Source organism: Crotalus tigris, unplaced genomic scaffold (genome assembly GCF_016545835.1).
Source record: "Crotalus tigris isolate CLP2741 ecotype Arizona unplaced genomic scaffold, ASM1654583v1 scf7180000017605.3043972, whole genome shotgun sequence".
NCBI lineage: Eukaryota > Metazoa > Chordata > Lepidosauria > Squamata > Viperidae > Crotalus > Crotalus tigris.
This window is the reverse complement of record NW_024096508.1, coordinates 884,145-900,341: the sequence shown is the minus strand read 5'-3', so window position 1 is coordinate 900,341 and position 16,197 is coordinate 884,145. Positions and strand designations below refer to the sequence as shown.

At 41.0% G+C, this 16,197-nt stretch overlaps 1 protein-coding gene across 2 annotated transcripts; it reads left to right on the top strand.

The window, feature by feature from the left end:
• On the top strand, window positions 1-16,124 carry PTGER2 (prostaglandin E receptor 2). 2 transcript variants are annotated; one of them, XM_039320835.1, is made up of 2 exons: window positions 1-2,887; window positions 14,020-14,148. In XM_039320835.1, exon 1 carries the CDS (start codon window positions 1,885-1,887, stop codon window positions 2,857-2,859), a length of 975 nt encoding a protein of 324 aa, XP_039176769.1. In that variant the 5' UTR covers window positions 1-1,884; the 3' UTR covers window positions 2,860-2,887; window positions 14,020-14,148. The 2 variants fall into 2 exon arrangements, with proteins under 2 accessions (XP_039176769.1, XP_039176760.1); XM_039320826.1 differs by having other exon boundaries at window positions 8-2,793; window positions 14,020-16,124.
• The last annotated feature ends 73 nt before the right edge of the window (window positions 16,125-16,197 follow it).

Below are 16,197 nucleotides of genomic sequence, written 5' to 3'. Positions count from 1 at the left end.
CGGCACCCGGTGATACATAAGTGGGTTTTGGGTTGCAGTTTGGGCACTCGGTCTCTAAAAGGTTTGCCATCACTGGGTTAGGAAGCTAATAGTTTCAACTGGGTGATTGTTCAATGCCTAGAGCCAATGGTTTTTGTGGCTTTCCTGTGTTTCTTTAGTGAAGAGCCCAGCAATCACCACAGTGATGCCTGCCGATGTATCTATCTCCAAACACTTTGATTCCTTACGCAAGTGAACATTTTCCCCACCACTGCCCAGCATAGTTGGCAGGATTGGAAAATCAAGAGCTAGGAAAATTTGCCACATTTGGTATGCCCCTGCCATTTTTGTAGATTCACCGTCTTTGTCTTTGGCCTTTTCTCCTCTCTAATTTCAAACTTATTTGGAGATTTCTGATTAGGATTAATGTAGTGGAGAGTTTCAGGAGGTACAAATCTGAGTCAGTTGCAACTCTAAATGGCAAGTCAAGTTGCAAGGAGGTTCCTGCCATCTGACTCTGCAGGAGTAAGTAACGGGCAGTAAGGGAGCTGAAGTCAGCCTTGTAAGTGCAAATAAAACAAGGGATGACAGGATGATCTGTTGTCTTGTTTGTCTGCTGTTCATTGGTTTCACCAGGAGACAACACTGTCTGGAGGCACTCCCCACCCCAAAGTTACAGTCTCAGTTCTAGTAATTACTCGCCATTGAATGTCATTGCCAGGACCTGCTGTTCACTGTCAAGAACCACACAGTCCATAGGAGCAATAAGGCCTCTTAGCATAACTCAAGCAGCACAGTAGCTGTTTCAGGAAAAAAAATGTTATATATACAACAAAGAATCAGCAACCAGCAGTTTCAGCAGGGGGAAAAGAATGAGATATTTTGTCTTGCATTCATCTTTGACAGAAGAATAATAACCACGCATTAATTCTCCTTCCCCAAATACGTGCGGAGAGTGCAAGAAAACAGAGAGGGAGGAAGACTGGGATGTTCTCCTCCTCATGCCCCTAGTACCAGTGCCAACCTAGGGCCCAGGAGTCATATTTGGTCACAGGGGTGTCACAAGATACAGTAAAAAAAAAAAAAAAATCAACAGGCCATCCATGACCAAGCCACTGAAGCTCTGCCTATTCTATGTGTAAGGCATTTTGATTTCATTGTTGCAGCTGCCATCTTGACTTTTTTGAACATGCAGTATTCTGCAGCTGCCTCTGGTTAGTCAATTCAATCTATCCTACCTGACCTGTGATATGCAGGCTTCTCTGAAAATTCTGTTCACTTGTAGGCCCAGGTTCTACAGGTCATAGGGGTGCAGCTTTCTAGACACTCACAGGGGTACTCTGGTCTGGATTACATTTACAAATTTATTTGCTACATTCCTGGTGATCCTGTGCAAAGGGCATCTCAGAATGAGGATTGGAAAAGAAACAGCGGAGACAACTCTTCTTGGTTCACACAGTGCCAGAGAAATCCAATCCCTATAATGGAAAAAGACGAACGAATTCAAACTTGCGTTTCTATGCAGCTGTGCCACCAGTGCGGCGGAGGGGATATTTTAAGGGGCAAAATCAGTTTTGTTGTAAGGTGTGGAATGGTTCCACTTCCAAAGTTTCATTCTGAAGAAGAGAACGTGAAAAAGTTCCTTCATTTCGAAGTAGAAGTGAGAGCCGACGCCGCCCTCTCCGCGCTCGGAATCTGTCCCCTCCCCGCCCGAGGCCTTCGGGAGAGCTGCGGCTCGCGAGGAAGCCGCAAGGGCAACCCCGGCTCGTCCGGAGTCTGGCAGCGATATTGGGGGGAGGGGGCGGGTCGGTTGGGGGGGCGGCAGGAGGTGGTGCTTAATCGTCGGCTGCCCGCCGAGCTCCTTTCCTTTTCCACTGAGGAGCCCCGCTCCGCCAGTTCATCGCGATGATGGACGAGGCGGGCCGAGGAAGCACGCGGCCGACCGCGCTCTTAGGCAACAAGAGACCGAAGGCGTCGTCTCCGTCGCCCTTGGGTGACGGCCCGGCCATCTCGGCGGTCATGTTCACCGCGGGCGTGCTCGGCAACCTGACGGCGCTGGTGCTGCTGCTCCTGGCGCGACGCCGTCGGCTGGCGCGGCGAGAGCGTCTGGCGCCTTTCCACGTGCTGCTGATGGCGCTGGTGCTGACCGACCTGCTGGGCACTTGCCTGCTCAGCCCGGTGGTGCTGGCGGCCTACGGGCGACAACAGACGCTGAACGCCCTGGACAGGCGCGTCTGCGACTACTTCGCCTTCTCCATGAGTTTCTTCAGCCTGGCCACCATGAGCTGCCTGGGCGCCATGGCGCTGGAGCGCAGCCTGGCCATGGCCGCGCCGTACCTATACGAGCGGTTGCTGAGCGGGCGGCCTTTGGCGCTGCTGCTGGGAGCCCTGCTCGCCCTCTACGGCCTGGTCGCCGCCTTCTGCGCCCTGCCGCTGATGGGCTTCGGTAGCTACATGGAATACTGGCCGGGCACGTGGTGTTTCATCGAGATGCGCCGGGCTGGCAGAGCCGATGCCTTTGCGCTGCTCTATGCTTCGGTGCTGTTGCTGCTTATCCTGGCCGTCCTGCTGGGCAACCTGGTAGTCATGGTCAGCCTCTGCCGCATGTACCTGAGGCGCGCGCACACTTGCCTGCCCACCTCTTGCCGTTGTCCAGCGCTGGGAGCTCCGCTGCGCGCGGGCCGCCAGGCGGAATCTGGCGGAGAGTACGCGCAGGGCGCCCGAAGACCCTTCTCCATGTCCGAGGAGCTGGATCACCTCATCCTGCTGTTCATTATGACCATCATCTTCGCCGTCTGCTCTCTGCCTTTTACGGTGAGTCCCAGCGCAGTCCGAGCAAAACTGGAGCTGAAGCGGCTGCCTGGTCCGTGGCTGGAATAAGTTGTGCCGAAAAGCAGCTGGAAAAAGGGTAAAGCAGCTTTTCCCTACCTGGCGCCCTTCGGGTACCCTGGGCTACATCCATTTTAACCATCCTGGCAAGGATGATTGGATCTGTAGTCCAGCACAGCTGAAAAATGCTGGGTCGAGGAAAAGGAGATGTACATACAGACTTACTTGGTTTCTTGTTTTGGCTTCACATAATGAAAAAAGGAAAGAAAAATAAACATTTTGGGATATATTAAGTCAATCACATCTGTCTAGTTAATCATTTGGTACTCTCCTTGTGCTAGGTGATATAAGGAGCCTGAAGTCCTCAGCCAGCTACTGCTCATTCACATGAGCATATATTGTCTGAGAACTCTGAAAGAAATACAGAAGCTAAACTGAATCAGCATTGCAGAAGTGGTGTACCGTTGTCTCCTCTGGGAAAAATTTTCAACTTCCCAGTGAAGACTACTGCTGATGGTCTCCCATTCAAGAAATAAGGTGCCCAATACTAATTAATTTCTGAGTCAAGGGAAGTGCAGCCTAGTACTGCTGCCTGACCAATTTGACTACCTTGAGGAACACTAAACCAGATCCAATTTTGATAGACCACAAGAAAATATTGAGGTCATTGTTTGGCATGCAAGTTGAAAAGATGCAGTAATGAGAAATAATTCTTCCACTGTTGCCCAAAAAATTTATACAGATAGGTCCACGTATTTACCAAGGCCAACTCAAGGGAGACTCCATCTTTTTTAAATCACCAGTAGTTGAACACCCTGTAGGAGCGACCATAGCTTTCCAATAGAACATTTTTAAGGAGACAGTCACCCCTCCATATAACCAGCCTGCTTAAACAAGCAGGCAGATGATGGAGAAGAGGTTTGAATCTGTCCAAGAGCAAGCAAGGGCTATATCAATTCAACCCAACCAATATCTGGGTCCCAAGAGAGCCTTTACTTATCTAGTGATATCCTCTTTCGAATGTGCTGGACATCAATGACAGTCATCCCTTTATCAACATATCTAGTGATCATCCTGACTAGGTATGATTGGAATCCCCATGGTCAGAGTATATGGGATGATGAAAGCTGTCATCAACACACCCACAACAAAAGAAGGCTAAATTACATATTTTGGGGCTAAACAACCTGCTCATAATAGGGCATTTTACAAGGTTCTTGGGTAGCCAAGATATGCAGAACCAAACCTGAAATGAAATGTAAGAAGTGGATGTTAGAGACGTAACTTGGGACATGCAGATTCTGATGGAACAACACAAAGGGAAGAGGAGGTTGAATGGGTGCTCCTGTCAATGAACTAAATGTATAGTAAATGATCTTAGGCTATGTTAGCATGACACAGTTACCCATGGTTAAGGGAATAATGCTTTCAGCAATTAACTCAATTTTCTGGGTATACGTGGCATGCTGAATCATAAGCCTGGTTAAAATGTGGTGACTAGTTTGTGGCACAATGTGTGCAAATGCAAGGACATTTGCATCACTGGCTTCAAAATTGTGGATGGGAGTGGATGATTGAAGCCCTGCACCTTTTTGTGTTCAAGCAATATGTATTGAAAAGAGGCATGCAGGTTGAAAAGATGCAGTAATGGGATTTGTCTTTGATTGCCCAGGTGCGATTACCATTTTGATGTTAGTGACCCATCATAGCAGAGCCTCCTGGAGACAATAACAACTCTTCAAGTTAGATCAAGTCAGGAAACAAACACTACAAGAAATACTGACATGATATTGATATAAAATCTGACAGCATTTCTTCTTCCCTCCCTCTTATACCAAAGAGAGCCAAAGCAGAGCACTCTCTAATTTCTTTCTCATACAGTCCTATTTTCATCAGCTAATTTCATGTTTTCACAACAATTGTTGCATATTCAACACTATCTCCAAACTCCTCTTCAGGTGAACACGATTTTAATTCTGAAGAGGCAGCAGCAGCACTTGAAATGCAGAAATACCTTGTACCTATTCCTTCTAAATTTGCAGTTAGTAGAAAAAAAGCTAATTTCTAGAATGTAGATCAGCAAACTTGGCTTGGTGTGCAGTTAGACCTTAGTTTTCAGCTACCAGGTACCTTTGTCTTACAAAAACAAAACACCCTGCGACTGTCACATCCTCCAATTCTCACCTACAAAGTGGGGAAAACCACTTTGTTCAGTATATGCAATATTTCTTGCAAGGAGTGTTCAACATGATAAACAAAATAATGCTTAGTAAGTGGTAATGATAATGGCTCAGGCAATTTTTCTTTCCCTACTCAGTGACTTCCACAAACATTGGATTACAATTTTCAACCAGCAGGAAATAACACCTGCCTAATCTTCACTGACCTTAAAAATCCAAATAGCAAAGACCAATTAGCACAGGGGTCTTCAAACTTGGCCCTTTTATGACTTGTGGACTTCAACTCTCAGAATTCTTCAGCCAGGTACGCTGGCTGAGGAATTCTGGGAGTTGAAGTCCACAAGTCATAAAAGGGCCAAGTTTGAAGACCCCCGAATTAGCACTTAGATGAGAGACTACAAGAAGCAACAGAGCTGTAGACTAACTGAGAAGCTAAAACCTCTCAGAAGAAAGAGTAAATCCTATTGTATAGTTGCTAAAAAAATACATATCAATGAAATTACCAGAAGTTGAGCATAACTCAAAAGAATCTCTCTACCTCTTTGTCACTATAGTGATTGCCCATGTTGGCTAGTGATGATGGAAGGAATTACCAGACTTCTGAACAGCATTAGGTTAGCAAGAAGGACTGATCTAAAGTTTCATTTGACTTAAAGGTTATTTATTTATTTATTTATTTATTTATGAGACTTATATACCGCTTTAAGTGCGAGCACTCTCTAGGCGGTGTACACCAGTAAGCAATGTATATATATATTTACATTGCCCCCAACAATCTGGGTCCTCATTTTACCTACCCCGGAAGGATGGAAGGCTGAGTCAACCTTGAGCCGGTGAGATTTGAACCGCTGACCTGCTGAACACAGTCAGCTAAAGTGGCCTGCAGTTTTAAAAAATCACTATAAAATGGGAATAGAAGAGACAAATTGTGTGTAATGTTGCCAAGGCAAACAAGGAGGTGGAATAACTGAGGCAGATACCCATCATTCAGTATAAAACACCTATTTCATATGCAAGAGATCCCAGTTTTACTGCCTGGCCTTTCCAATGAAAGCATACACAGAGACACAAACATCTAGCCACAGAACCCAGGTCCAACTTTCTGGTTTGTTTTAGATGCTTAAAATGCTGTCAAGAAGCAAACCGTCCCAAAATCCTATGAAAAACAAAGCATTTTAATGACTCTTAAAATGAATTTTAGATGATTCTCAGTGAGTTTAATGGGACCTTCGTACAAATAAATATGCAACAAGCATTGTAGCTTTACTGTTTATGTTTTATTGTATGACATGATAAAGCCAAATGATACCAAAATATCCCCAAACCGCACAGCAACCAGAATTTTTAATATGATTTTTATTAGAAGGCCACAAATATAAAATAACAAATAATGTTGAGTCAATGTATATGACGTTAATGTATGACCTTCCTTTCCTCTGCTGGATGAAGTGGCTATGTTTACAGAACTCCACATCACAGCTGTGTAATAGATTTACACATTCAGTTAGCCAAGAAAGGGCTCATCCTTGTGCAAGCTGGACTGATAACAGTGAAACTGATTCTCAGAAGAAAAAGTTGTCAACCAGAAGAACTGGTCTCACTTGTGTGTTTTTGTATTGAGCTATGTAAATCCATCCACTGTAGCATTATGTGATGTATGAACTAGGCTATTGTAGTTCTTTAACTAACCATGACTTTTGTAAAAAGTCACAGCTTAGAGCAACAATTGAACTCAACTAATGCATTTCTAGGTAAACTACTGTCAATGACAAGATGATGGAAATTTTAATCTGGTCCAGCAGAGAGAAGATCGATGTAGGAAATTATTTTATAGGTGGCAAGCACACAGTGAGAGAATTGCTTGGTTTGGGGTTTTATTTTGCTTTTTTTTTTGTTATCCAAAGGCCACAAAGGTTGTAGTAGTGATGAACTGACAAACACTGGATTTGATCGGTCCTTTTTTAAAGGAGTATTGACAAAGTTTTAAATACAAAACAGGGATTTTGTTAAAAAAAGAAACATCTAACTATTCTCAACATGTTGCCAAATTTCAGCAACATGATATTGGGGATACTGTAGGCCAGTGTTGTCTCAGCCTTGACAATTTTAAGGCATGTGGACTTCAACTCCCAGAATTCCACAGCCAGCATTGCTGGCTGTGGAATTCTGGGAGTTGAAGCCCACATGCCTTAAAATTGTCAAGGTTGAAAAACACTGCTGTAGGCCCTAAAGAAGAAGCTGGAGCCCCTGTGATTCCTGGGCGATTGCTGTTTTGGACCTCTTCCATTTTTGTACATATTATTGTACCTTTTCCCCACAATGCCATTCAGAGTGTTATCTATCAAGTTAAAAGACCATCTCCCTTCCAGATTCAAGCTGTTGTTTGGGTCAGCTAAGCATTTTATAACCCGGAGTTATCTTTCAATTTGTTCGTTCATTTTTGCAATCCAGGATGAATTCAAGACAAAATATACTTTAAATGAAATGCACATTTAACTAACTTTTTAAATGTAAAATAAATGTAAAACTATTGGATGACAGAGTTTTGGATCAGATGGTAGGCAAGAGGAAAAAAGTGTGTCTAATGCCAACCATGATCCTCCAAAACTGCCCTTCTACCAAGCTGCTTTTCCCCATGCAAGGAGGGCGCGTTGAGAACAAAGCAATGAGATGAAAAACATCCCTTGCCAAGAATGTCATCAGAATTAGCCAACATCTTCCGCCTAATTGTTCTTAGCTTAAATATTTAAACATTTTCAAACTATGCTGTCCTGACTTTTTCCCATCCAGCTTAGTCAAAGCCTGAGAAAGAACAGCTGGTGTATAAAATAGTATAACAGATTGCGGAAAAACAACTCTTGCACAGTTTTAGAGTGGTCTGGATCCATTTCATTACATGGTTTTGATTTACTTGTATAACAGGATTAGAAATAGTTTTTAAAAATAGTAAGAAAATGGGGGCAGGATATCTGAGAAGTTTCCAAGTTATTTTACTTTCAAAAGTAAGTAAATTTGTCATTTATGCAAAGAAAAATGACTGAATTTCACATCCTGAGAATCTTAGTATTCACTTGTTAACAAGGAAATGAAAAAAAAGTTTCCAATTCTTGTGGCTATGCAGTGTGAAAATATATGACTTCTTACCATTTTAGGTGCTACTGTTCCTTCTAAGACAAAATTATATAAAATATGTGCAATTATGAGCATGCACTGTTTAAATTTAAATTAAATCCTATAAAATCTAATTTGAAAGTAAAATGTTGATCATACCGGAATTTGTTATGGGAAAAATTATATTATCCTTTAAGAGCAGCTGTGATATTCAATTTGTTACAGACCAGATATTTTTATTATTATTTTATAGGGCTCTGTGAATATTCTATTAGGAAATTTCATTAGAAGACAATGCAGCTGAATCTCTGAATCAAAGTGATGTATGGGACAATTTATTCAAGCCATTAATTAAACTAAATGTGTCTGAATCACTGATATACTTAAATATTTGTGCATTCTGCATTATTTCAGAATAAATCTTTGCAAAAGATATATTTTGAATTGATTCAGGAGTCTGACTTAAATCCGATCAATTTGCTCAGTCACACTGAACATTCAGATTGAATTTTACCTAGTATGCAAAAGGGCTAATATTGTATTCAAGTACAAAGCAAACCTTCTTTTATTTTAATCTTTGGAGTATCAAGTTGTTTTTTTCCCCCATTTAATTCTCGGAGACCACCTGGACAAATTTGATGCAATTTTGTTGACAAGGCTTTTCAGAAGTGGTTTGCCATTGCTTGCTTTCTAAGGCTGAGAGAAAGTGACAGGCCCAAGGATACACAGCTGGCTTCATGCCCAAGGTGGGACTAGAACTCACAGTCTCTCAATTTCTAGCCTTCTAGACCCTAAGGCAGTGTTTCTCAACCTTGACAATTTTAAGATAGGTGGAGTTCATGCTGGCTGAGGAATTCTGGGAATTGAAGTTCATATATCTTAAAATTGCCATAGTTGAGAAATTCTGTTCTAAGGAATACTGCTTTAAGAAGTATACAGCATTGTCTCTAATCCTGCAGGCTCTATTGTAGCAGATAGTCTTTGTGCATTTGTTTAGACTTTTTTTGAAGCCATCAAAACTCTACTATCATTATAATTTGGGCAGTCAGTGGTGAACACTTACAAAGACATAATCGATGCCATGTATGAGTATTAGTGGCCAATCCATCTGCATTCATTGCTCCTAATCTTTCTGCAAACATATAGAACTTTTTTGGGGGGAAAGATGATGCAGGTGAAAGAGAAACTATTCAATATATGGCATTCCAAAAAGTTCTGTCAAGAATTAAATTGGAGGCAAGGTTCTATTTTGTGTGGGTAGGACAATTTTCAAGGACAAAAATTATCTAATGTTTGCAAGATCCAGATTTCATCACTCACTCCTATGCAGTCTGTGTTCATGGGCCAGGTCTTTTTAGTCTGGGCAGGGGAACAGCTGTGTTTCTCAGCTGCTTCCTCCCAACCTCATTTATTTAGAGACATATTGCTTTTGGATAGGGGAATTCCATTTAGTTTTCTTAGCTAATAGAAAGGGGGTGGGAGTTTTCAGAATCATTCTTTCACGACCTTTTGCTGGACAATAATTTCTATCATACCAAGCCAGGATGACAACTCAGCATGGGATAACATGGGAGTTTTCCATATCTTTCAGAATAATCAGATAGTAGGTGTGTGCAAGATGAGTGACTCTATAAATGTGATAATAAATACAAACAAATAAGTACATGTACCCATGCAAAAAAGTGGCCATTTTGGGGGAGTAATAATTCAAATAAAAATTTCCTTGTAGGGTCCTGTTGCTCTCTGAACACCAGCTACTGTAGAGGAGCATATCCATGAACACCAAGCAGCAGTCAAAAGACATGTTGAAGAACTCTTTAATTACACAACACATGGACAGATTTAACCATAGTTTGAACTGGGAAACTGTGAACATGTTAGACCAAGGCAAGTCTAGAAAAACTAGAGAATTCCTATAAACCTGACACCCAGACAAATTGGCCATCAACAGATACACACAGATTAACTACATCTACATACCACTGAAGAGAGAACCACAAAGTCAAAAAGGGAAGAAAAAGAGAAGAACACCTCACCAGCAACCAACACTGAGATGAGTAGAGATTAACATCAATGGACCCAGGAAATTACAGGCTTATCAGCCTGACCTCAATACCTGCAAAAGATAATCAAACAACGAATCAGCGAACACCTAGAGGCAAACAAAGTCATTACTAAAAGCCAACATGGGTTTGTCAAAAACAGATCATGCCAGACAAATCTTATTGCATTCTTTGACCAGGTGACAAAATTAGTGGATCAGAGGAATGCTATGGATATAATTTACTTGGACTTCAGTAAGGCATTTGATAAAGTAAATCAAAACCTACTACTTGATAAGATAGAAAAATGTGGGTTAGACAGCATCACCACCAGATGGATCCATAGCTGGCTGACTGGCCATACTCAGCATGTGGTCCTCAATGGAACCGCATCTACATGGAGGGACGTGTGTAGTGGGGTGCCACAGGGCTCTGTTCTGGGCCCAGTGCTCTTCAACATCTTCATCAACAATCTGGACGAGGGGATAGATGGGGAAATCATCAAATTTGCAGACGACACCAAGCTGGCAGGAATAGCCAACACTCCAGAAGACGGGCTTAGGGTACAGGAGGATCTGGACAGACTTGAACACTGGACGCTATCTAACAAAATGAAATTCAGTGGTGAAAAAAGTAAGGTTCTACATTTAGGCAAGAAAAACCAAACGTACAGAGGTACATTTGTGAGAGTTACCTCGGAGTCCTAGTGGACAATCACTTAAATATGAGCCAGCAGTGTGCTGCAGCTGCCAAAAAGGCCAACATAGTGCTAGGCTGCATTAACAGAGGGATAGAATCAAGATCACGTGAAGTATTAATACCACTTTACAATGCCTTGGTAAGGCCACACTTGGAATATTTCATCCAGTTTTGGTCACCATGATGTAAAAAAGATGTTGAGACTCTAGAAAGAGTACAGAGAAGAGCAACAAAGATGATTAGGGGACTAGAGGCTAAAGTATATAAGGAACAGCTGCTGGAATTGGGTATGTCTAGTTTAATGAAGAGAAGGACGAAGGGGGACACGATAGCAGTGTTCCAATATCTCAGGGGCTACCACAAAGAAGAGGGGGTCAAGCTATTTTCCAAGGCGCCTGAAGGCAGGACAAAAAGCAATGGATGGAAACTAATCAAGGAGAGAAGCAGCTTAGAACTAAGGAGAAACTTCCTGACAATTAGAACAATTAATCAGTGGAACAACCTGCCTCCAGAAGTGTTGAATGCTCCAACACTGGAAGTTTTTAAGAAGAGACTGGACAGCCATTTGTCTGAAATGGTATAGGGTTCAACCAGATGTTCAGACTGGATTTGGCATTTTGTCTACCTATCGAGTCCTTACCCAGGCAGATGTGGATGTTTGATGGTATTACAGGTATCGTCACAGGATGGAAGCAGTTCCTAGTAAGGCCACCAATTGACTAATAGCAAATTTGTCAATGCCAATGGTGTTTAAGTGGTGCTCCAGTTGTTTTGGGATTGTACCCAAGGAGCCCATTACTGTTGGTTCTAACCTGGCTTGCTTTTGCCACAGTCTTTCTATTTCTATTTGTAGGTCTTTGTATTTTGTTATCTTCTCCAGCTCTTTCTCGTCTATTCTGCTGTCTCCAGAATAATAATAATAATTATTATTATTATTAGATTAACACTAGACAGCAATCAAGAAATAATCAATACCCCAATCAAGGAACTACTAATTTAAAGAAAAGCTAGCAGTAAACAGCCTAATCAAGGAGCTATTAAGAACACTACCACCAACACTGACAGGATAGGGCACTAGTATATAAAATGAGGGCAAACTCCACTCACTTCTAGCACTGATGATGTTGCCTAGTTTGGTAATGAAATGTCTGCAAGAAAAGAACCAAGCTCATTGAGCACCAAGGACCCCACAGTTCAACCCTGAGCTACAAATATTCTCTTCTATAAGAATTTCCTTTTCCTATATAGGAGTTAGCAATTCTAATTAAAAGTATTCCATTCCCCCAGGTGACTAACAGAAAAGCAAGGAGAGTATCCATGCATATTTTTCGGATTTATCTGCCTACTGAGGATTGTGAAAATTTGCCTTGGGCAGGAGATAAGCAGAATCTGTAAGGAAGCTGATAGATATAACAATTAGCCCAGGACATGCTGAGATCTGCTTTTGAACTTCAAACAGCTGTGTACACAGCTAAGCTAAGGGGCCTGCATGATGCTACTTTGCTAGCCAATAATGCAGGAAATGCTTTCTAATGGAAATAGCTATGAGTCTTGACTTGGATTATAGCATAAAGGTTACTCAGAGGTGTATAGCCAGCCAAAAGAGGAAATGTCCATTGGTATCTAGCTTAGATAAAGTAAAATGGAATCTAGATCCGGGCTTTGGATTTTTTTTTTCTTTCTTTCTTTCTTTCTTTCTTTCTTTCTTTCTTTCTTTCTTTCTTTCTTTCCTTTCTTTCTTTCTTTCTTTCTTTCTTTTTCTCTTTCTGGGTTTCCTTTTTACTGTCTCTAGCTTGGTATACTTTATTTTCTTTTCTAGTATTTACTCTCATTCTCGCAATGCACCAGTTAGGTACAATCCAGATATCACATAAATATTGGTAATATACAGTTTTTCTTTTTACTTGCTCAGTTGTTGGCTAGGAAATTGGGAATACTGGGAGTGTCAGGTCAAGGAAAATTGCTGTATCTAGTATCATCAGGATGAGTGGGACTACAGTTTCCAGGATGGAAGTGATGAGGAAAAGAATTGCATGGACATCCAATTATCAGAAGTGCTAATAATATGATTCAAAGGGTTTCTGATTCAAAGATTGCTTCTGCCATGAGCTTGTATCAGTGACAATACAAGGACATCCTTTGCGATCTGTCTGAAAAGTTTTAATTACTCTAACTCACCTCTGTTGCTTAACCATAGCTGTAATGCTACATGACATGTAGGCAGGCAGGCATAGCCACACTTCTCTGTGCATTAATGATTCGCTTGTGGAGATGATTACCAGCGTCAAATTCCTGGATGTGCGGTTAACAAGTAGGCTGGCTTGGTCACTCAACAGCGAGACCCTGGTGAAGCTGGCACAGCAGCGCCTGCATTTACTGCATTGCAGGAGAAAAGCACATCTTCCTTCCCCTATCCCTACCACTTTCTACAGAGGGACAGTTGAGAGCATCCTGTCATACAGTATCGGAATCTGGTTTAGAAGCATCACTGCTTCAGACAGGAAGACGGTGCAGAGAGTGGTGAGGATGGCAGAAAAGATAATTGGCAATTCCCTCCCTTCCATCCAGGACATAGCACATAAGCGTTGCTTGAGCAGGTCCGCAAGATTGTCTGGGACAGTACAGTACACATTCTCTTCACGAACCATTTTCCTTGTTACCTTGCGAGAGGAGGCTCCATGGTATCTGAAGCAGAATATCCAGATTCAGTCACAGTTTTGTTCCGTACAGTATTAACCTTGTGAACTCTAAAGCTTCCTACTGTCATTATGCATTCAAGATGGACAGTGATTAATATTTATATATTACTTATATGCAAGGGTGTAATAGGTCTATACATATATTGTATATAGTATGTTTAAATGTGTATTATGTATGTGTACACTTTGAGAGCAAGCAACTAAATTTCATTTTTAACATATGCCATTATGCCTACAGTAAAAAATGACAATAAAGGTTATCTATCTATCTATCTATCTATCTATCTATCTATCTATCTATCTATCTATCTATCTATCTATCTAATACCTGGCAATTAATCTCACTGGATTTATTTTGTAGATAAAATGATAAATTGTATACATTTACTTAATTTATAGAAAGAATTGCAGGAAAAAGGGCTTATGCGTTCTAAATGGTTACCAAATCATTTGTTTTGATTTGATGTTTTCTCTTTCCAGATCCATGCCTTTATGAACAGTTTTGTTGAAGAAAATCATCAAGAAAAAAAGGAGGATCTTCTGGTGATGCGGTTTCTATCTGTTAATTCCATTGTGAACCCCTGGGCGTTTGTCATCCTGAGGCCTCCCATCCTTCGGCTAGTGCGATCCATACTGTGCTGTCAGATACCCTTAGAATCACAACCAAAGAATAGGCAGAATTTGTCTCTTGCCAAACCAGTGCCTGTGGAACAGATGGACAATTGCAGACAATAGAACATGGACTCAGAGAAGGCATTCAAGTGCCCATTTCTCATGGCTCCTCAGGGAAAATATGGAACTGAGACTGGAATTGTAGCATAACGTCTTTTCCTGGGGTCATTGTTCAGCTACAGCATCTGTGATTCCAAGCTGTCTTCTCGTTCATCCTAAGGAGACCTGAGAAGACTCTCCAAATTCAACCAATCCTAAATATTTCCAGTCTAACTGCAAGACGATAACAGTGGGCTAAAGAAGCAGATTGGAAGGAGCTGCCTTCTGCCAATCATGGCAATGGTTTATCTTGCTGCAGTGTTTAAGGAAGCTTACAATATTTCAGATAGGAGTTTGTCCCAGTTCCACCTGCAGAGTGTCCACAGAAATAGTCAAAACAATCAAGATGGTGGCTAAGATGATGCGATAAGTGCTTCATCTTTGTTTATGAGTGTCACATTTGCAGAGCTTCAATCGCTCCGATGCAGAAACATCTTGATTTGTTTGACCATAAGCCATGGTTATCCCTTCTGTTTTCTCTCCAGGACTTGTGCAACATCTTCTGAAGAGAAAAAGAATTAAGGATGCACAGAAAACCTTGGATGCAAAGTTGCCACTGAACTGTATTTTTACTCCTATCAAAGAGGGAAGAAAACTAAATACCTAACTTATTAATTAAGCAACTTATTTAATTTATTTCTAATTGCACATAGTTGGTATAAAGTAATCAAACTTTTTTTAATCCTGAGCCAGCTTTTTTTTTAAAAAATGCCCCATGCTGTAGCATATATAGGCCAGAGCTGGCCTTTGTCATGAAAAGCTATGGCCCTTATAGTAACACTTGGATTTTTTTTTTAAAGTAAACATTAGGATACACTAACGGGGGTGTGGAAATCCAGATAAATACTTTGTGGAACAAAGACATTTTTCTGTATTTTTCTGCTATCTAGTAGCTCTTTTGATTTTTTCATCTCAGATATGATAGCACTTAGGTGTCTGTAGGGTGTGATCATAAAGTGAAGATGACGTCCATGACATAAAAAAACAGACTTCACTTTATGATCACACCCTGGAGACATCCCTGATAGCTCTAGTAAACTTTTACTGGTGTTCTTTTCATTTTCACATTTCTGTTACCTCTCCCTGTATTTAAATAGTTCAGAAATAAGGCCCATTAAATTCAGTGGGATTTATTGCCAGATATGTAAATTCAGCATTACAGCTACAATTAAACAAATGATCAGTCAGGTTTGTTTGTTTTTTTAATGAGAAGGACAAATTACCCTGGATCATTAAGCCAATGCTGTGGGTTTATGTCTGTTTTGCCCAGAGTACCCAGATGCCACCTGCATATCAAATCAAATATAAGCTAATATGTAAAATTTGCTTCTTTTCTATTTCATAAAGAATTGATGATATTAATGAAATCACATTCAAACAAATATCAGTAAGTGCAGTGACAAAACGTAATCAGAGTCTTGTGACCCATAAGGACACATTTATTGTAGCATAAGCATTTTATGAACTGCAGGCTGCCTTATCAAATATTATGAAATATTATATCAAGTGACAAGTATATATAAACTAACTGAGAGGGGAGAAATGCAAATGCAAGGCTAATGGGAATGCAATCATACAGATACTGTTCATAAAAGTTATTTATTGGTATTGGATACTTACAGAATAAATGCACAGAGACATATGTGCATTGATGAGTTCATTTACACAAATAGTGTGTGATTATTTTTTTTAAAGAAATCTATTCCACTTTATTCAAGTCACAGGGCATGGAATGAGCCACATGTGTAAAAGTAACCATTATGTGAGTAATGGAATAACATTTTTCTAATAAAAAGTTGTCTTCACAATTTTAATAGTGCCTCTGTTCTTATCTGTAGAACATCTGACTCAATTTCATACACTTCTTTGGAGGAATGGAATGTTTAA